The sequence below is a fragment of the Thermobia domestica genome, chromosome 12 (assembly GCF_964235325.1).
Source record: "Thermobia domestica chromosome 12, izTheDome1.hap1.1, whole genome shotgun sequence".
Taxonomy (NCBI): domain Eukaryota; kingdom Metazoa; phylum Arthropoda; class Insecta; order Zygentoma; family Lepismatidae; genus Thermobia; species Thermobia domestica.
In genome coordinates, this window is record NC_137465.1 from 104,713,012 (window position 1) to 104,736,851 (window position 23,840).

A 23,840-nucleotide genomic window follows, 5' to 3' on the forward strand; every position below is an offset into this window, starting at 1 on the left:
GTACACTGTATTACAATGCTGTCCTTTGGTACAAAAGTAATTATTGGGCAGCAGGACTTGTTGAAATGATTATTTATACTGGACAATTACATACAGTCTTCCTGTATCTTTACTCTTATATTTTCAATGAAGACGTTTATTTACTAGGTAATTTAAAATATGAATATTATTGGAGGCTTTTAAAAAAAATTAATTGTAGCAACTTAAACAACACCACTTTCTACACTGTAGTAAAACATTGTACTAGAATCATGTCTTTCAAATTTCTTATTACAATCAAATAACAAGAGATCATTTCCTTAATCATCCTAAAAAACACATATATAACACGATTACTATTCCGATTTTATAGGTGTAATTCCACGGACGCGGGACCGCTACGTACCAGTTTTATGTGAGCAGTAAGTAGGAAATCCAAAATCTAAGGAATTGAGTGTTGTAGGGGAACGACGTGAGCCTACTGTGCAAAAGACCTGGGTTCGATCCCCAACAAGTTTTTCTCTCACTTTTTCTTTCTTTGAAAGTTTATTTTTATAGCATAGGTGATTGAAAATAAGCTTGACTTTATTATATACGGCATTTCATTCCAACCGGACCCGCAACTAAAACTATTAAATCGAAAGGGGCACTTTTCCACGTATCTTATATATTAAAATTATGTACGCTGCCGACGAGACAATTTTCAAAGGTGCCCATTTGTGTGTGTGTGTGTGCGTGTATGAGCGTGTGTGCGCAGTTGCGTACGCAGGAATTTATTTCGGGAAGGGCCAAACTCAATATCAGTGTATTTTATATTGAAATTCCTAAACTTGTCCCAGAAATTAGGCTAAATTTACTCAAAAGTTGGAATTTCGGTGGTGGTCCGGACCCCCAGGACCCACCCCCTGCGTACGTCCCTGTGTGTGTGTGTATTTCCTTAAAATTAATATTTTATACTTTCCATTTGTGGTATTCACTTCAAATTTGGTATACGCATGTATCTTAACGAGGAACATAAAAGGCGAGAGAGATATTTTGCAATCGTTTCCGGTTTGAAGCAGACACTGTTGTCGCGAGACAAAATGTATTGTTGTCTTGTATGGACACTATATCGTGAAAATGATGCCCAATGTTTCTTTCAGACTCTTTTTGGGGGACACTGCCTCCTCAGAGCGCCCCTGGCGAGATCAAAATAATACGTTTATAATACAATAACAAATAGAATGTTATCAGCAGTGCCCCCGGGGTAATACTTCCCCCCCCCCGAACATTGCTTCCGCTAGAGACACTGGTGATGCTCCATTTCCAAAGCTACATATGTTTGATTTTAAATACTTCAGTATCGTCTCGAAACTTTACACGAACATACTGCCTAGTTTCGAGACCATCTCAACAGTTAGCGTATAAATATATCCTTTCCGTCTGTCTGTAATAACGAAAATATTTTGTTCACGCAATGCCAACAGAAACTATTTGGTAAAATGAAGCAACGTGATAAGAAAAAAATGCAAGATAAAACATGGTCTGCGGGGATTCGAACCCAGACCTGCTACTCAGAAAGCAGACACTTTACCGCGGAGCTAACTTACTACGTTGAATTATGTTTGTTCTATTCTACTCAATATATCACATAAGAGGCCAAATGAAGGCAATTCAAAAATATGGCAATTTTGAATTCAAGATGGCGACTTCTCCAATGATTTGTTTCTTCACTTAAACTGAACTACGTCCTTAATAACATAGCGAAACCTGGCTTACCTACCAAGAGCACAACTTACAATTTTCATGGTTACAAATTTTTGAGATGCAATTTTGAATAGAAGATGACGACTTTTCCAACATGTCGGATTTTTCCCCTCACAAGAGCTGTACTCTACACACTTGAACGCAATTTCGTGATTCCACCATATCTACAAGTTGTGTAGAATTAGACGCCCCCTTATAACATTCCTAGCACTTTCTGACACCGAACATGACAATTTTTTCAAGTTTAAGGGCGGATTCGCAAACTACGCATCAGAATAAACATCACCTCGAAATTTCAACATTCTAGATACAGCCATTACAAATTTCACATATTTTCGATTTGCGCCGCGAAACGAAAACGAATTTTAATGCTCTTTTTTCTATCATAAACTATGTTCCTAGCTTCACTGCCTGACAAAATATGACGTTTCTATGGTGTGCGGAACTACTCTAAAAACCAGCATTTCGAAACGACGAAAAATTTCGACACTTCATTTACATGGAAAATGTCGCCTTTTTCGTGATATCGGAATTTTCCCATTACTCACATCCCATGACGAACAAGTATGCAAAATTTGGTGTTTGTATGTTTTGTGGAAGTATGCAAACAATTAAGTGTGTTTCCGATTATAGAGGTATATAATTCCACGGACGCGGGACCGCTACGTACCAGTTTTATGTGAGCAGTAAGTAGGAAATCCAAAATCTAAGGAATTGAGTGTTGTAGGGGAACGACGTGAGCCTACTGTGCAAAAGACCTGGGTTCGATCCCCAACAAGTTTTTCTCTCACTTTTTCTTTCTTTGAAAGTTTATTTTTATAGCATAGGTGATTGAAAATAAGCTTGACTTTATTATATACGGCATTTCATTCCAACCGGACCCACAACTAAAACTATTAAATCGAAAGGGGCACTTTTCCACGTATCTTATATATTAAAATTATATACGCTGCCGACGAGACAATTTTCAAAGGTGCCCATTTGCGTGTGTGCGCAGTTGCGTACGCAGGAATTTATTTCGGGAAGGGCCAAACTCAATATCAGTGTATTTTATATTGAAATTCCTAAACTTGTCCCAAAAATTAGGCTAAATTTACTCAAAAGTTGGAATTTCGGTGGTGGTCCGGACCCCCAGGACCCACCCCCTGCGTACGTCCCTGTGTGTGTGTGTATTTCCTTAAAATTAATATTTTATACTTTCCATTTGTGGTATTCACTTCAAATTTGGTATACGCATGTATCTTAACGAGGAACATAAAAGGGGAGAGAGATATTTTGCAATCGTTTCCGGTTTGAAGCAGACACTGTTGTCGCGAGACAAAATGTATTGTTGTCTTGTATGGACACTATATCGTGAAAATGATGCCCAATGTTTCTTTCAGACTCTTTTTGGGGGACACTGCCTCCTCAGAGCGCCCCTGGCGAGATCAAAATAATACGTTTATAATACAATAACAAATAGAATGTTATCAGCAGTGCCCCCGGGGTAATACTTCCTTCCCCCGAACATTGCTTCCGATAGAGACACTGGTGATGCTCCATTTCCAAAGCTACATATGTTTGATTTTAAATACTTCAGTATCGTCTCGAAACTTTACACGAACATACTGCCTAGTTTCGAGACCATCTCAACAGTTAGCGTATAAATATATCCTTTCCGTCTGTCTGTAATAACGAAAATATTTTGTTCACGCAATGCCAACAGAAACTATTTGGTAAAATGAAGCAACGTGATAAGAAAAAAATGCAAGATAAAACATGGTCTGCGGGGATTCGAACCCAGACCTGCTACTCAGAAAGCAGACACTTTACCGCGGAGCTAACTTACTACGTTGAATTATGTTTGTTCTATTCTACTCAATATACCACATAAGAGGCCAAATGAAGGCAATTCAAAAATATGGCAATTTTGAATTCAAGATGGCGACTTCTCCAATGATTTGTTTCTTCACTTAAACTGAACTACGTCCTTAATAACATAGCGAAACCTGGCTTACCTACCAAGAGCACAACTTACAATTTTCATGGTTACAAATTTTTGAGATGCAATTTTGAATAGAAGATGACGACTTTTCCAACATGTCGGATTTTTCCCCTCACAAGAGCTGTACTCTACACACTTGAACGCAATTTCGTGATTCCACCATATCTACAAGTTGTGTAGAATTAGACGCCCCCTTATAACATTCCTAGCACTTTCTGACACCGAACATGACAATTTTTTCAAGTTTAAGGGCGGATTCGCAAACTACGCATCAGAATAAACATCACCTCGAAATTTCAACATTCTAGATACAGCCATTACAAATTTCACATATTTTCGATTTGCGCCGCGAAACGAAAACGAATTTTAATGCTCTTTTTTCTATCATAAACTATGTTCCTAGCTTCACTGCCTGACAAAATATGACGTTTCTATGGTGTGCGGAACTACTCTAAAAACCAGCATTTCGAAACGACGGAAAACTTCGACACTTCATTTACATGGAAAATGTCGCCTTTTTCGTGATATCGGAATTTTCCCATTACTCACATCCCATGACGAACAAGTATGCAAAATTTGGTGTTTGTATGTTTTGTGGAAGTATGCAAACAATTAAGTGTGTTTCCGATTATAGAGGTATATAATTCTTCGTTTCTGAATTAACAGATTTTCTTATTGAATCAGTTTGCGGGAAAACAATAACACTCATGTGAGCTTAATTGTCGAAAGAATTCAAGTTTGAAACAACAGGATATTTAGTATGCTTTTTTTCCCCTTTTTTTTAAAAAAAAATCTTGAATTGTTTCCGCAATTCAGCTCACAAGAGTGTTATTATTGTTTCTTGTTACCCTGTAACCAACTCACGTGGTTTTAAAATTAGAGTTATCATTGTTTCCCCCGAACTTTTTAATTAATTCTGTAAATCAGGTTTTCAGTCAAAATCAAGTTAAAAAATATTTCACTTGCTTATCTTTGGAATGCCAATGTTGGGTCCAAATGATCTAGATCCTCAGAAATATTGTAATACGAGGGCCATTACGAAAGTTTTGAGATGTGAAATAATTTACATACTTAAAATCAATTTAACACTTAAATTTTCTCAAAGTATTCACCATTACATTATACACACTTTTGCATCCTCGAAAAGCAGTGTTGCCAGTCTTTTTCTTGAAGTGTTGAAAGTTCATTCTCGTAAACCACTACAGCTTCTTTAGGGCTGCAAAATCTCTTCCCACGCATGCGATCTTTGATCCTGGGGAACCAAAAAAAAGAAAAAAAATCACACAGGGCCAGGTCAGGGCTATACGGCAGATGAGTCATACGATTGACCTTCGTAGATTCTAAAAACTAAATTGTGATGTTGGCCGTGTGTGTGGATGCGTTGTCATGATGGAGCAGGATCCCACGCAATCCAGTTCTTGGACGCCGTTCCCGAAGCTTCTGGAACACTTTTGTTAGGCAAACAGTGGTGTACCACTGAGGAGTAACAGTCCTTTGTTCTTCAAGTGGAACAGTTGCAACATGGCCAGATTTGGAGAATAAAGCTGCGACCATTTTCTTTCCCACACTTCGCGGTCGCTTCACTTTCGTGGGTGGATTTTCGTCTGGAAAGATCCAAACTGTAGACTGGCGTTTATTTTCAGGGTCAAATTGATAGATCCAAGTCTCATCACCAGTAACAATGTCAGAGACGCGTCGAGAATTGTCTCCATCAAATCTTGCAAGCATTTCTTCACACCATTCCACACGCATGCGCTTCTGCTGTTCAGTCAAAGTGTGAGGCACCCAACGAGATGAAACCTTTCTGAGCCGAAGATGATCATGAAGAATTTTTGTTATTGCTGGCGATCCAATGTTCACTGTAGATTCAATGTCCTTGAAAGTTGTTCGAGGATTTTCTCGAATTATTTGTTCCACAGCGGCAATGTTTTCATCTGACACAGCTGTTACCGGACGTCCATCTCTCTCTTCATCTTTAAGCGATGTCCGGCCTCTTCTGAATTCACCAAAGCACCGAAAAATTGTAGCACGGGAAGGAGCAAGGTCCCCAAATGTCCCCTGCAAACGGTCAAGGCTTTGTGTCTCGTTCAAACTACTTTTGAAATCGTAAAGGATCATTGCCCGAAAATGTTCCCTTTCGAGCTCTATTCTAGACAGCCGGATACTGCTCATATCAACAAACAAGTGAAGGCAATACGGCCACGCCGATAAGTGAGGCGAGTTGGAACTTGCTTCTCTTCTTCGATCTGGATACCACTATCGAACGCAATTGTTGGAATTCAAATACTGTGCCACAACAATGCGTATCTCAAAACTTTCGTAGTGACCCTCGTATTTATTTATTTATTTATTTTGTATATTACTGTTAGGCACACGCCTGAAATTCCATGATTTATTCTTTCATCTTCCGAAATATTTCTTTTAAAGTTATAAGTTTTATTTTTTAAAGAAACATTCCTTATTTTGGAAAGCAAAATATTGATAATAATGCTTTTAGTTTTGTGTTTCGTCTGTTGTGTCTCATCTTTTTCACCGCGCAAAAATCATGACTTAGGCTAAAAATGATTGAAAAATGAAAATAGAGAAAGTGCATCCTGTTTGACAAGGCTTGTTATAAAATACAAGTAAAAAGATGTGTAGGCAGATAAGGTTGTCTCATTTCTGACAGCAGCCAGCCTTGCCTTCCGCAACCCTTTTTTCTTCCTAACCATATGATCAGATTGTCAACTAACGTAACTTCGAAGATATACACTCTCAACATTATTAGATGAACAATCTTTTCTCATTTCATAACTTGTTATCCTCCCCTACCAATTTTTTGAATGGTCTACACATCTTTAGTGAGGAACAATGGTGTGAATGAATTAGGAGAGATTGTATCTGCAACTTCACTAGCAGTAAAAGAAACCCTGGTGAATCTCTAATACCTGAATTTGTGTTTATTTTTATATTCATTTTTTAAATGTAATATTAATGAACTATAAGAGATAGATTAAAAATAAAAACGTGAACATGTAGTATTGGAGTAGGTTAACATCTGGAGAAAGTTTGAAATGCATAAGACAAATAGTTTTCATAATATTTTGAAAAGAAGTTCACCGTGTTATTATATAGGGATTGATGTTCTCAGCTCGAAACATTGGACACGGTTTTAAGTATAATACATTTCTCCGCAGATTATTCATTCGATGCATGGTTGTTCTGTGAACATTATTCATTTAATACTTTTTTCTGTGAACATTGTTCATTCATGCATCTTGGTTCAGTGAACGCTTAAGCCCTGTCAGTCAAAGAATGATCTTAGAAATGAAATAAATTATGGTCGTATGGAAAGATTACAGGAAGCTAACGCAGATCGTGCTTTCTCTTAACGTTCCATCATGTGTTGTGTGATACGAGGTCTGCAAGGCTCTACTCAAGGAAGGCAAACTTCGTATATTTTGAAGAAAATTAGGTGATGCGCCCGAGCTTTCGACCCGCTGTGCAGTATACAGAAAGTCATGCTTACAAAAATAAACATTCTAATTGTTTACATTTAGCAAATCTAGTTCTAGTTTTTCTCACCAACCATCATACAATTAAGAAATATTAGTGTTCAAATCTAAATACAGTTACGCCCCTTCTATCATCACTATCCATTTTGAAATAATTAAATTGAAACACTACAGTTTTTAAGTTAACATCAAATTAGGTCACAGTAGTCTTAAATCGGCAAATCTGTTGCACGCCAGCGACATTTCTTAACCTTAGGCAGACGAGTAATAGCACAGGTAACTAGGTATATATCTATAAATTGTAGGCTACTATTAAGAATTATCGTCACTGACTGAGATTTTCGCTATTTAAAAATAGGATTCTTCGTGCACTTCATGCATATTTTATCAGAATTATTGGAAAAGTACTAGCGTAGTGAGAGAACATGAACAGTAGTAGAGTGTACGTAATATTCCAGTTATTGTAACTATTTTGGAATTAACAATCCTTAAAAACAGGAAACAAAGTATTCGGTGTATATTGAAACCAAGTTTGTGTTTGTTATAGGTACATTGCTAGTCATTAATATCTTACTTTACGTGAAATGTTACCATAAGGAAGAATGAAGTCATATATTTGAACCACATGTGCTATATCATGTTTTTCATAATGTACATTTCCTACAGTTATCAGAGTTTCGAACACAATTTTGTTTCTGATCACCGAAAGCTTCAAATAATAATAATAATAATAATAATAATAATAATAATAATAATAATAATAATAATAATAATAATAATAATAATAATAATAATAATAAACTTCAACATACTACACATATAAGTTACTTCTTACTTACTTTTCCATCAGATTTTCCAGTCTTTTGTACAAATTCTTCCTCTCCAAACGCCGTTCTCTCCTTTTACCGGAATTTTGGTAGATGTATCCGTGGTAGAGTTGGGAACTATTATCCGGAATCATATAGTTAAATTGATAACCAATACCCCAACCAAAATGCTGATATTTTGCTGGTAATTTCAGTGGTAAACCGAAGCCAAAACCCTGCTGAATATTTCAATTATATAAGTTGTTAATAGCTTGTAATGGAATTTATTATAAAAAGCACTTTGTAATTATAATAATTATTAGTAAATTCTCGTTAACTCTCTCAAATCAGGATATTTAGTTTTCTAGGTAAGTAATTCTATAGTACTTTCCACTGTCATTAACAAAGAATAAGATTTGTTTCATTTATTTCAAATTAAATAAATTTACTAATGCAATACTTGTGTGGCGGTTCCGTAAATCCGTTGAGAATATAAATGCATTTTAATCTAGACTTTGTAGGAATTCTTGTACCTCAATAAAAACGGAATTAAAAATTTGATAACTTTGTTTCAAGGCTATGAACAAAAGAACCACGTTCGTAATTTCAGACTTCGCTTGGAAGGGAGGGGGGAAGACCAACAACGACATAAGACGTTCACGTTTTGTACTAATATACTGTATTAGTAGACAATCGATTAAAGTATATGTCTTTCTCAAACTCTTTGGGGGACAATTGCCCTCTTCTGCCCACCCTAAATGACGCCCCTGAAAAGATCGTATAGGGATTAAGTACATTAATTTTTCTTATTACTGTACCCTCATGTGCAAAAAAAAAAAAAAAAAAAAAAGCGCATATACTGTAAGCCACGATTTTCCTCAATTATTTCATTTTCCTTACATTTATGTGTAAAATTCAGTTATTAGTAAGTGGAGATAATAGAAAGCAATCCATCTAAAAAGATATTTCTAAAATAATAAAAATATAAGCAAAAAACTCGGTTTTGTGTACACTGGCAATAATGCTTTCGAGGGAATTTTGCAGTAGCAGAGCACGATTGCGGAGGGAATTTCACGATTGGTAGTATCATAGTATTCAGAAGTTGAATATAGGAACTAGAAAGTGGAGTAAAATATCGCATTTATTGGTTTAAACCTAGGGTGTAAATTGTCTGCCAAATATAAATTAGCTTTTGTAACCAAGATGTTGTACGGAAATATAGAAACAAAGAGGAAAACTCTTTTCTTAAGTTTGCAACTGGCATGCTTTTTAGCCATGATCATTTATTTGTTAAGAGAAAGACACGCAACATCACGTAGTTTCTGTAGTCGAGTGGGTAGAGTGGTGGACTGTTAGTTCTTATGCTGTTTTGACACCAGATCAAATCCCATCTCATCCCACCAATTTTACTTTTTTTTTTACAAAACATTATAGAAAGTGTATAATTATTATGATAATAAGAACCGAAACAATATAATAAGGAAATAACTTTTTGTTTCCTCTAATAACGTATTTATTCAGTATTAGTGCACTATTAATAATAACGATTGTTTTCAGTTTATGGTATGGTATGCCTATTCCTCCCCTCTCCGTTTTTGCACAGCAGAAGAAACTTCAACTCACTTCGAGTGTGTCTGCGAGTCAGGAACAGGAAAAAACATGCGTGACCTGCAGCCTTAGAGTCACAGCGAATAAAGTAGAATAGCTCGTCATAAAAAGAAGCTGATGTTAAATTATTATTGTTCTAGTGTTTATGTGTGTGTTTCTTTTTAGAGTATTGACTCTCTCTCTCTCTCTTCTTTTTCTCATATTCACAAGTGCAAGAAATGCAATCATAAGTGAAATGAAATGAAATCTTTAAGTTTTACGTCCCACGGTTATGCCGGTGAGGCTAAAGGAGACGGTGATAATGAGAGATGAATGAAAATGGTGGAATGAAGAAAGTGGGAGGAAACGGGAGAACCCCGAGAAAACCCACGAGCACGGTGTTTGTCCACCACAAAGTTCACTTGGCGGGGGCTGGGATCGAACCCGGGACCCCAAGCACCAGAGGTGAACGCTCTACCACTGAGCCACCGCGCCCCCCTCAATGCAATCATAAGTCTGTGTAAGGAATAAATAATGCTTTCTTTAAACAAAACTAAATTATACAGCTCTATTTGTGAGGAACACGAATGCTTCCAAAATATGTCATGGATATTAACTATAATCATACCGTTCTTCCGAATTATACAATAGCGTAAAAAACTGATAATAAAATGGTGTAACAGGCATAAGTTTGCTTTCTTGCGTGACAACACATTAAACATAACAAATAAACTTTTTGGGATTACAAATTATCACTTTACGTGAAGGTGTTGGCCTATTCGTTTTCACATTCGAGCGACGAAAGAAGAAAGTGTGTTGATAGTAATAAAAATCGAATACGAAATTTTAATGAATTCAAGTTACATGACCCCTACATATCGAAAAAATGATTTTTCGATATCCGCACATCTATTTGTCTGTTGGTTCGTCAGTATTTTACATATGCACTCAAATAGAAGCCATACTGTTCAACGTATGTGGACCGAAATTTAGACGTAACGTTTTAATAACATACTATTGTTTCGAATTTTATATCCTTCGACACCTAAAAGTAAGGGTAGTTTACTGAAGGATGAAAATTTAAAATAATTCAATTTTCTCCAAAAAATTAGCTGTGACGATTTTATTTATTTATTATAAATATTGATTTTATTAACGACTCTCCACCGTAGTATCAATCATTTTTCTGAAAAAATGGACATGGTGGAATTTACTGCATGGTATCCGTTCTTTTTGCACAATTTTCTCAACGATATTTCATAAATAAACGTATGAAAGAAATTCGAGCGGGAATGTACAGTGCGTTTGCTCCGTACCCTTTCTTCATAAATAAACGTAAACCTAACAAAATGACAACTCGTGCGTCATGTAAGCATTCAGAAGGAGCTTACTCTTAGGGCGAGCTTTCTCGCGATGATTTTAATATTACGCCTCAGGCAATGTTATTAATATTTCGTAAAGAAATGTTTCATTAATAAACTAACATACAGCATAAATTGTTTATCCCGATAAAATACAGAAGGAGACGTTTCCTCAGGGGTTGATATTTTTTTACAATTTTCTCAGTAATAACTGAGATAAATTTGTTGTAATTTCAGTAAAAATATTTTCTGTAGTAATCTTACAATATGGTATAACTCACTTGTTCCGAAAAGAAAAATCCAAAAGAGATAGTTTACTTTGACAGTGAAAATTTTCCCGAAGAATACGCTTAAAAATTACTCGATATACTTGGTCCAGATTATAAATAATTTACAATATGGCATCGTTTATCCTCAAAATTAGATAGAATAGTTTACCTTTGGGAGTAAGTTTTTATCGATGACCTTCCCAAAAACAACTCAGGAAATGTTCGTTGTACATATTTCATAAATAAATGTTACATAAATAACCTAGCTATATGGTATAATTCCATCATCCTGAAAATCTAGAAGTGGTATATTCTTTTGACAGTAAGTTTTACCCTGCGATTTTCTCAAGAACGACTAAAAAATAAATGTTTTATGAAAATACTAACAATATAGCATAGCTCGTTTGTCCTGAAAAGATGCATAAGGGATAATTTATTCTTGGGGTGACTTTTTTCATGATTTTCTCAGAAATTACTCAGACGCTTTTGCTTATATTTCACATACAATTATATCCTTAATAATTCTAATATATGGCTTAAGTTATTTCTAACGGAGATATGAAAGTTTTCCAAAATAATTAAGAAAGTTTCCCTGTCTTAATTATATTTTAAAATGTTAACCTAATCCCAATTTTCCGAACAAAAGAGAAACTTCTTTTTAAATGTGCCTTGTTGTGCTCAAATGGTTCAAGTGTATTGGTTGTGGATTTGATTTCCAGTGAGAACTAGTGTATTTTCGGCTAAGAGATTGGACACATCGGTGCAAAGAAAAAAGTGTTTAAATAATACTAACCAAACGCATGAATAATACAAAGAAATAATACAATGTTACGAAATAGTCGAAGAAACGTTGTTAATATTAGATAGGTGCGACTGAAATGTCCAAACAATGATTGTCAATTCCAAAGGTAAAAAAGTGAAAAATACAATGCCAGGTTAATCAGTGGCCTCTAGCTAAAGCTATCCAACTAAGAAGTGATTGAGATACCAAAAAATATTGTAATCGATGGGAGACATGTTAGGAGAATACAGAGCGTGAGAGAGAGTTTAATACTGCAAATCATGGATAGTCTGCACCTTCGTTTGAGGGCGAGTATTGAAGTCCGTAGGACTACATAGGTTAACATTGAAATGAACATTAGAACACAATACCTGTTTAATATTGATAGGGGCTTGCTGATAGGTTTGCAGTGTATTTGACGGGAATTTGATATTGTAGCGATCCTTGCGAACTACTGAGCCTTCCCCACTGTACACTGTAAATTTAATTCGTGTTTAATTAAAACTATATTTGTATAAATTTAAAACTGTTGACCGTTATCACCTGTGCATCATGATAGCAATCCGCCAGTAGTTCTTTGTTTCTGCCCGGCGGGAGCTCATGTGGTTCGGATTCCACGTTAATCAGTAGGTCGATGTCTCATATAGCTTCGTTGCTGAACAAGATGTTAAACTCCAACTCAGTGTCTTTGTTCATAAATTTCTTTGTGGTTTTGCATTTACGTGGCGTGGACATTAAATTTTGATTTCTACGCCATATGTATGTAATTACATACACACCTATAGAACGATCACAAGAAACTTGGAATATCTACATTGTTTATGTATGGAAAATCATCACGCGACGCTGCACGAGAGAGCCGTGTGTATGGAATACCATACGCATGGCAATCAACGTGTTAAGAAATGTATAATAAGAATTATTATTATTATTATTATTATTATTAATAATAATAATAATAATAATAATAATAATAACAAACAGAAAATGATACGATCACTTACATAATTTATAAACATAAGTTAACATTTATTAAAGCATATAACTGCAGTGGAATAAAGTTGTTTCTTTCTCTCCCTGAACGCAACAACCCTTATTGTGCCAAGGCGTAGAAGAGAACTTGTGGCGTTCAAGACTTTGGGGCGGTGTGTGGTCAAAACATCGGATACCTTTGTTGTTAGTCCTAACATTCTAGACGGATGCAGTTATTCCCGGTAGGATATACAAACACACTTTTCTATTACTATTAAAGTGAATAATTATATTCATTCCCTCAATGTGATACTTGTGATTGCTTAACTGTATACAGACATCTGATCCATGGAAGAATCGTTGATAATAATAATAATAATGAATAACAGAAATTCGACAAATATTCTTGCAAATAATAGGAACAAGTTTCGTCACACTGTTCACTTTGCTGGACACACCAGTGTGCCACGTTATACCGATTGTGGCACACTGGAATGGCTTTTTAATTTTCCCCAACTATTTCAACTGCTTCAATTGAAATGGATCTATGATAATAAGAGCGTGAATTTAGTTTTCTTACCCTTCGATTTAGAAATAAGGTTCGCGAGAATTTCATTTAAAAAATTATATACTCAGAATTTTATATAGTAGTTTGTATTATTCGAAATTACATACTTCCTGCAACTGTTTTTTGATTGAAATTATCTGAAATCAAATCTTTAAGTTTTACGTCCCACGTTTATGTCGGCTAGGCTAAAGGAGACAGTGATGAGAAATGAATGAAATTGTCGAATCAAGAAAGTGGGAAAAAACGGGAGAACACCGAGAAAACCCATGCATATGGTGTTTGTCAGCATAAGTTTCACTTGGTGCGAGCAAGGACTCCATGCACCAGAGGTGAACGCTCTACCATTGAAACACCGCGGCCTCTGAAATTATTTAAAGGAGAAAGAGACTACTTTATGAAAACTTGATGACGAACACATTTGTTAAAAAAGTACCAGCTTTTCGTGAAATATTGCTTATAGACAGCGGCGGATTAAGGCTTTTGGGGACCCGGAGCCGACTATTTTAAGGGGGCCCTATGTTACGAATAGTTCCAGCGCATAAATTTTGTTTGCTGCCTTCCACAGCCTCGTAGGTTTATCGAACCACCGAGAACTATGCTGTAATATTTTAATGTGCTCCAAGTTTACAATAATTAGTTTAGTTACATTCATTATTAACAGTTAAATAATTATATTCATTATTAACAGTTAAATATTGCTGATGGAAAGGCTTAAATCTAGCGATACCGCGAGCGTAACGAGCCGAAAGAAATTTAGTATAGGTCTGAAGCCTATAATATAATAAGTTGATTGCTATATTTTAGTATTAAAACGAGAGATTTTTAGGAACCCCCTGAGCTTGGTATTCCGGAGCCTGGGCTCCATTGGCTCCGCCCTTAATCCACTAATGCTTATAGATTGAAGGGTCCGGACCGAGTCCGGGCTAAAAATTCCAGCCCCTTGCAGACCTCTAGCCTTTGTGTATATGCTATCTTTGGAAATACAGTAGAGTATCGCTTATCCGACATAAAACAGGCAGGCAGAACGCCGGAATTTATGGACGTGTTAAAAAAACTATTAAAAGTCAAACTATGATATAATTTTACACATTACGCAACTAATAATCGTGTTTTGTAAGAAATAAATATAATGTATTGAGCGTGAGGTCCTGGAAGCTGTCCCCTTAAAAAATTAAAGCACTTTTTAATAAACCTTTTTCCCTTTTGAGGTTCTTTTATATCAGATTAGTTTGAGGCAGTGTTCAAACTGTGGGCAATACGTTGTTATAATTCTAAGAACGTACAGTAATGCCATTGATACTAGGTGGAATTAAAGAATACTTTTAAATTTGATTACAATTTCGATTCCATTCTGTTTATAACGTTAATGTATTAGAAGATACACTCATTGCCATTTGCTATTTTTGTTATGTGATATATGTAGCAGACAGTTTTCCTTACATGTGTTTCAAAAATATTTATTGATTTCGTTTGTGCTACAATGCAGTTTGTTTTAAGTACACCGGCTCATAAATGAAATGTAAGAAAAAGTTTAAGAGAAATACAGAACTGTTGCATTATTATTATTATTATTATTATTATTGATATTTTTGAAACGTTAGAATTACGTGCTTAAGAGGATTCATGTTGGGCTCCCTCCAAAATAAAATATGGATACGCGCTTGCACTGAATGATAGACGTATGAGTCATGGTCTAGACGGGCGTGTTCGGCGATAGAGTCCAGAGCACCAAAAATAGACTAAGTCCACAACTTGCAGTTCTTGCCGATTGATCCTACTTTTTACCTGCAATGATATGTCGGATAATACGGTACGTGGAATAAACAAGATCAGATAAGCGAGACCTTGGCGTATTGGTGTTTCATGCACCTAAACTGTAAAATATTTGTGTAGAAAAAATCTTTCACTCACTAGCTCAATTTGTGGGTACGATCGCACGTCTTGCCTTATATAGTCTTATAAAGAATATATAAGTATATATATAGCATACTGAAAACCTAATGAAGACCAACTTCAATAATTTTTTATAGCTTTCTTTCTTTATAACGGGAAACTTGTTCATTTTATCACGATAAATCACGTTTGGTACTAAGATGTCTGTTTCTGTCTATATATATATATATATATATATATATATATATATATATATATATATATATATATATATATATATATATTCAAACTTTATTGGAGACAAAATTGATGAGAGAAGAAGCTATACAATAGCATAAACTGAAAATAATCGCTATTACTAATAGTACACTAATTCTGAATAAATAAGTCATCAGAGGAAACAAAACGTTATTTCCTTATTATATTGTTTCGGTTCTTATTAACATAAAAACTATACACTTTCTATAATATTTTGTAAACAAAATAAAATGGATGGGATTCGATTTGGTTTTAAAACAGAATAAGAACTACCAGTCCGCCACTCTACCCATTTGACCACAGAAACTACGTGTTGTTGCCTGTCTTTTTCTTAACAAATAAATGCTTATGGCTGTAGAGCATGTCACTTCCAAACTTAAGAAAACAGTTTTCCTCTTTGTTACTAAATTTCCGTACATCATCTTGGTTATAGAAGCTAATTTATATTTAGCAGACAATTTAAATCTTAGATTTAAGCCAATAAATGTAATATTTTACTCCACTTTCCAGTCCCTTAATTCAGCTCTTTCCCTACCAATCGTGTTATTCCCTCTGCAATCGTGCTCTGCTACTGCAAAATCCCTCATAAACAGTATTGTCAGCATACACAAAACCGAGCATAATTTTATTTTTTGCTTATATTATTATTATTTTATTATCTTTTTTGGAAATAACTTCTTAGATGGATTGCTTTCTATTATCTCCACTTACTAATAACTGAATTTTACCCATAAACGTAGGGAAAATGGAATAATTCCGAAAAATCGTGGGTTACAGTATACGCGCTTTTTTTGGTTGCGCATGAGGGTACATTGTTAGAGAAGTATAAAATGTTCTGGTCTGTAGTTGGAGAAAGGTACACACAAAGTTTCATTAATAGCAGTTAAATTTCACAATAGGAGTAGGCTATTTATTGGGAAACAGACAGACAAATGACGGTTGGTGTGAATGGTAGAAGGTTGCTTGCATTAGCTTCAATTAAATCTTTAATGGTTTAAGCAAAAATTTATTGTTTTGAATAATACAATCCAAGGTATTTAATATAAAACAGCTAAATTCTTTATCGCTACAACGTGTGCAGAGATCTGGCCACCAAACAGCAGCTTTACAGTTTTGCGATGAGAGGAGTCAATTGGGAGGGGTAGGGAGTAATTTCTCCCCTGAATTTGAGAAGTCCATACTTTTAATCGATTGTATACTAATATAGTATAGTAGTAAAAATAAGATGAAACTTTTATGCCGGTTGAGCATCTCCCTTCTTCTGACAAAACCTAAAACGATGCTACTGTTTGCGATATATCGACAGTATATCAATTTCCACCGATATTTCAGGTGCTGTAAACCATCTTTTAATCTAGCTACTTCTTCAGTAGTCATAGCATGTGATTCCAATTCGTGTGTTCAGTACAGTTAGTACTCCTGTCTTACGTATAAGACAAAGAAAGTTTTAACTACGTTTGGACCAGGATGAGAACTGGAGGCAATAAACTCTGACCTGGAGATCATCAAACAAAATATTGTATATGTAGTTTCATGATGTAATTATCAGGTCACAGGTGTATTCTCAATTTTGACCTCAAAAGGCTTAATATATTTTAGATAACCTGATTGTTAATAATATACATATGTATTTCTTAGTAGTTTAAAAGTTAGAAATTAAGACAGCAGTTCTAACTTTTTTATCACTCCCTTTAACAAAATAAGGGAGAAGTGTCGTTTGTTTTCTCAATAACGGGTTTTTGGTTATCTAAGTTGTCATATTTCACATACATTATTATTACTCTCGTTTAACATTCCCACATTTAACATTATACCTTCTTTTTTAAATTTAGAAATTCATTTCAGTGTTCCTATATGCACAATATTAAAATCCTCGCTTTAATGTTGATGAAATTTTAATTTCCCTTTAGTTACCAATGAAATCTACCATGGCTTCCTGCTTTTCGCTAAGTGAAGAGCAGTGACGCCCTTAATCTGTACGCTATTATCGGATTGTACTACATTTTGCACATGAAAAATTTGCTGGCTTTCCAGTTCCTTTGTTCTATATAGGCCCGGTCTCTGATTAGTGTATTTTACGAATGACGACATAATACTTGTAATAATTCATGTTGAATTACGGTATGAAAATAAGGAGAGATAAGTGTATAACTCTTCAAACACAGAATATTACATTACTTAGCCAACATTGTGTAGTACCTCATTCAGCATGTTTGTGTGCCGAAGTTACGGAACTGTTGAGGACATGATAATAAAATATTTCCAACTTCCTACCTATGTTCCGATTAACAATATTTTTTTGGTCCCTTGAAAAATGCAAAAATAAAGTAATACTGTATATATAATCTTTCGACTTCTCATTGGTATTTTGAAAGGAACCTCATGGGAAAAGGTATTTCTGTTGGATAACAGGACCTCATTACTGATATGTGTTATTAAATATAAACCTACATCGAAAGAATCAGTATGCAGTAATTATTTTGTTAAAAAAACAGTTAATAACACAGAGGTTTTATCCAAATATTTAATTTTAGTTGAAAGATTATTAGTATTAAATATAATAATTGCATCCAAGCTTACCTGAAACACAGCTCCCGGAGGGAATATCAGATAACGTCGAACTCTTGAGAGAATTTTTGGGTCGCTTAACTGGCTGTAAAACTCACCTGTTGTTAGTGTACAAACCACCAAACAAGCAAGCACCATTCTTACTAACGGTTGCACACTGAAAGACAAAATTATAATGTTTATAAACTATTTACATTAACGGTTATCAAATGTACAGAGATGTTATTTTTAGTTCAGTGAACGTTAATGAGATCAATGTGATTATATGTAGAATGTCACATCTAATGAATGTAAATGAGTATCACAATGGATAAAAGAATTCTTGCCTGAATTTGTAAGACTTGATTGAATTATATATTTTATAGAAAATTTACAGAATAATTGCAATGTGTCGAAACTAATATTCATACATGATTGAAATTGAGTAGTCTTACTTGTACTTAGTCCGATTCTTATATCTATTATATAAAAGAGAACGCACAAATCCTTTGTTAGCTCATCACGCTAATACGGCTGAACCAATTTCTTTTATTTTTGGGGGGTTATTAGGATTTGGACCCTAGATGGTTTTTATCATATCACTTTAATTTTTAATTACCAGTGTCTTGAGATAATTGACCATTCAAGTGTCCATAACGTACAAATCCTTTGTTAGTTCATCATAGGTATAAAAATAAACGTATTTATATGCAACCCGCATGACCGTGTCACTCGGCGGGTTAACATAAATGACAGGCGCTATAATGTTAACATTAATGCAATCTTCTATGGTTTTTATCATATCAATTGAAAGCGAAAAAGTAAAAATTATCTAAGTAACAAAGTTTATTGCGTTCCGGGGTGACCGCAGCGAAGCGGGGCGGGTTAACATAAATGACAGGCGATATAATGTTAACATTTACTGCAATCTTCTATGGTTTTTAGCATATCACTTGAAAGCGAATAAAAGAGAACGCACAAATCCTTTGTTAGCTCATCACGCTAATACGGCTGAACCAATTTCTTTTATTTTTGGGGGGTTATTAGGATTTGGACCCTAGATGGTTTTTATCATATCACTTTAATTTTTAATTACCAGTGTCTTGAGATAATTGACCATTCAAGTGTCCATAACGTACAAATCCTTTGTTAGTTCATCATAGGTATAAAAATAAACGTATTTATATGCAACCCGCATGACCGTGTCACTCGGCGGGTTAACATAAATGACAGGCGCTATAATGTTAACATTAATGCAATCTTCTATGGTTTTTATCATATCAATTGAAAGCGAAAAAGTAAAAATTATCTAAGTAACAAAGTTTATTGCGTTCCGGGGTGACCGCAGCGAAGCGGGGCGGGTTAACATAAATGACAGGCGATATAATGTTAACATTTACTGCAATCTTCTATGGTTTTTATCATATCACTTGAAAGCGAAAAAGTAAAAATTATCTAAGTAACAAAGTTTATTGCGTTCCGGGGTGACCGCAGCGAAGCGGGGTGAACGCTGCTAGTCAGTTATAAATTAAATATCAAAAAATGAATCACAAAATATAGTGTCAAATCAAAAATAATTATGTAAATTTGATATTATAAGATGCATGGCAGTACATCAATAAAATTACTGCAAGATGGTTGAGTTTGTAGCTTCTGAGATCCCTGCTTCATTCAGGTATGTACGTATGTTCAAAGATGTTATACATACAACTAGTTCAATCTGTGCTCTCTAAATAGCCCATCATTCACATATGAGAATGAATCTCCTTGTCATTCTTCGCAACATCTATATGTCCCTTTACAAACAAGTGAAAGGCGTCTTGATGAAAAGCGGCAATGGGTACTATAAAAAAATATTTTTTTTCAAGATTTGAGCCTACTTCCGGTTGGAATAAAACTTATAATTCATGTACACAATATGATCAGTGTTTTCTTTCGTCGTGCATGCAGTATGTAATAAGCAAATACTTCACACCTACATTATTTATAATCTCAGTGATATATGATGTTCATTGGGCAAAACATTCCAAACAATAAAGATTCATCTTAGACTGGAGAAATGGTTATCCTTCGCTTTTCGCTATCATTTTGGCCATAAAACAAACGCCGCAGAGATATACTAACTTTGTATACAAATGTCTTGTTGGAATGTATAACTCGTAGGATCATTTTTAAAAAAAAAAATCAACAATTCCAGTGTACACCTAAAATACGTAATAAAGAAATAATGACCATTCTTTAAAATATTCAATTAGAACTGAACAATCTACACAAAATTTGCAATAGATCAGTTGAAACGGCATCTTTCTAGAGCTTGTGGTTCCCGAGAACATATTGTCGAAAGGACTTTTCTTGACATCAAAATATAAACCTAGCATTTTAATATATATCTATATTTCTCTCTCTCTCTCTTTCTCTCTGTATATATATATATATATATATATATATATATATATATATATATATATATATATATATATACACAGGGTGGTCATGCATCAATGATGGAAAATTTGGGAGGTGAATTTACAGGTAAAAACAAGCAAAAAATATCATATGAACATTTCGTGAGTACGGCTTCGTTTGGACGCTAGAGGCATCTGAAATGCCACCTTCCGAGGTGGCAATTTGCAAGTTGACTTGGAATTTAGCGTTCCGTTCAACAGTGAGACTATATTAGACGTGCATTCACGCTGACTATGCAAACGCGCCCACCGTATATTGCTAGAATGGAACCTACCCAACATATAGAAAATTTCCAACAATCCAGAGCAGGTTTTGTCACCATATTGGAAAATGATACCAACCACTAGTTCTATGCTAGTTGTCCTTTAATACGGTGTAAGATGTAAACCATTTTGCATAAATAAAATAATGTCATTTTGTCCGTAAAGATATTCTGTTTTAATATTGTTATAGTATGCTTGTATCGTAGACCATCCAAGAGAATGGCAGTACATCTATGAAAGTTAATATAACTGAGTAATTCTCAAAATTGAAGGAGACCACAAAAATGTATTCATTATTATTCTGTACGTATGCGTGCTTATTGACTGAAAGCAACACCCAAACCTGAATGGAATTGATTTATGCTAGTAGCTTATAGTACAAATCAGGACTAATATATATCTAATTTAGATGCTCCTCCTTTCTCAATCTCCACCTATCAAATCCAGATATCATTTGTTCAGCACTGATCTTTCTCAGTGACGAATGTCGGACATAAAATTAGAGAACATAATTTTGACTTTCGACCAGCCTTTGTACAAGGCTGCAGATATCGTTGTAGCAAGCAATGGAAGTGAATTGACCGGGATCAGAATATGACTTGGAAGTTTCTATCTCCTGATGTCCTTTTAAAGTTCTCCTGATGTCCTCTGAAAGTGACTTAGAAGAATTGAGGGAGTATACATCATCAGTCTCTCGTATGATAAGTGGACATGCATACGTCTGTGCATTGCGAGTACATTTACTAACTCATCGACAATGACCCTATTGTTACAAGAAAGCAAATACGTGAATGATTATGAAGGAAAAATGCTTCAATGAATTAATTTCTCTGCAACGAAATCGACTCGGAATCTACAGCAGATTAGCTTTTCATTCAGGACATTCTTACTTGTATCCAAGAAGCTACAAACCACATGCAGACTCTTTCCGAAACTAGCAAACTGTGAATATAATACTACCATCAGGTAATGTTAATAATGGTGTTCATATGGTCTGAAAGGACAAGTAATTTTGAAACGTATCTGTCCTGTGTACAAAGGCTGTAAAACTTTCGTGCCGCAATACAACTCGAATATGCTAAAAATGCACACCCTATTTACAACAAATTGCAAAATTGAAAGAAAATATGGATGAAAATGAATGTTGTAAGAAGGTTGAAAGAACATATTTCACTATCTGGCGCACAGACAAATTCTGGAGAAATGTGTGGATAGATATGTGCATTAGGCAGTGCCTCATCAAAACCATTAAAACAACTAGAGTCCTAACAAGGGAAAGGGGAATAACTGATTCTAACATTGCTACATCGGTACTTGCATTTGAAAATGTTTCAACTGGTGTCTTGTACATGATCCTTTTTCCCAGCTTAAAGTGGACAATTTATAGGGTAACAGGCGAATATCGTCATGTCCACAATATCACACTGAAGCGCGTAAGGTTAGTTTGAGAAGCTGTCAATATTGTTGAAGAGCTGTTTCTTTGTGAACATATTTGTTAGTTGTCTGCTAGCATATAGATGCACTTTCGGGGGGAAATTTCCTTTCCGTCAGTTCCTCTGACGCAATGTGAAAAAGAAAACACTCTGTGTACTTTGAAAAAACAATAACATCGCAAATTTCTACAGAAACAGTTAAATAAGTACTCTCTTGTTTTCTATATTTTATACATACAATTCTCCAACATATTCTCTCATCACATAAGACTGGCTCATAGCAAGTGATAAATTAAATGTGTTTGTTTCATTGGTATCGAATACAGTAATGAACAACTAAAATAACATAATGTAGACAATACCATTATACACGCTCGTTAGCAATAACACCATCCTCCCATTCCAGCACGAACTGCAGATGCTTTAAATCTCTCAAACTATCCTGGAATGATATCACAAACACGTTTTAACGAACATATCCTAGGAAATCTTTAAAAACAACAACTTCAAAGGCGTTTTGGTCGAATATGGTATACACGACTCCAAAAGTGCATTATCACCTGCAATTCTCCTTTTCCTGCAATAGTAGGCAACCCAAAAGCTCGGTCGTTGGGTTGGTTGACAATTCGAAAGCAGTTGGACCAAGCCTCAATTTTCTTACAAATATATCAGTGTGGCAAACTACAAATAAAAGTAAAATAAATTGTTAAAAATAACGGTTTTATTATTGTGAGGGGAATGGATGACACAAAAAGTTACAAAATGATCTTACTTAAGCAGTAGAAACAAGATGAATGCTAAGAAATAGATATCAGAGGAATGAAGTTTCTTCCTTTTTCAGAAAACTCGTAAAAAAATAGGTTACATAATGTTAAGGTTTAATATAAATGTCTAACAGCACAACAACAAACATCCACTGGAAAGGGAAAGAAAGAGAAATACAGACTAAGGGGCACCATTAGCGTAGTAGACTTGCGGGCCTAGCATGTGAGATAAAGAGACGGGACAGTACTTCTAAAGCCAATTGTTACAATAATAATAATAATAATAATAATAATAATAATAATAATAATAATAATAATAATAATAATAATAATAATATAATAAACTTAACTTAAAAATATCTCAATGAAAATTTGAAACCAATACATATCTGTTAGAGGTACGGAAGTGAGACAGAGAGAGAAAAGGAGATAGAAAAAAAAGAAAAGGGAGCACAGATAATAATATTGGTTTTAAACATAGTAAGAAAAGAACCTAACATTATAATCCAACAGTATGGTTTCCAGAAATTCAACAGTAATATAGAAATAACATCTTGTTTTTTCTAATTTTTGTCAGAATTATTACAATAAATACGTAGAGGATGGTTGAAAAATTCATTAAGCCACTTTCAAAACGAATTCTTAAGTTGGTGATCAAATTAAGTACTC

The 23,840-nt window shown here is 34.7% G+C and overlaps 1 protein-coding gene across 1 annotated transcript in view; it reads right to left on the reverse strand.

The window, feature by feature from the left end:
* The window catches only part of LOC145665767 (uncharacterized), a 153,424-nt gene that overhangs the window by 36,236 nt on the left and 93,348 nt on the right, over positions 1-23,840 (reverse strand). Inside the window, exons 3-4 of the mRNA XM_081732895.1 lie at positions 18,279-18,423; positions 8,043-8,248 (exon numbers count right to left, since the gene is read on the reverse strand). Coding sequence (XP_081589021.1) covers positions 8,043-8,248; positions 18,279-18,404 — 332 coding nt within the window. The 5' untranslated portion in view covers positions 18,405-18,423. The remainder of the gene's footprint in view (positions 1-8,042; positions 8,249-18,278; positions 18,424-23,840) is intronic.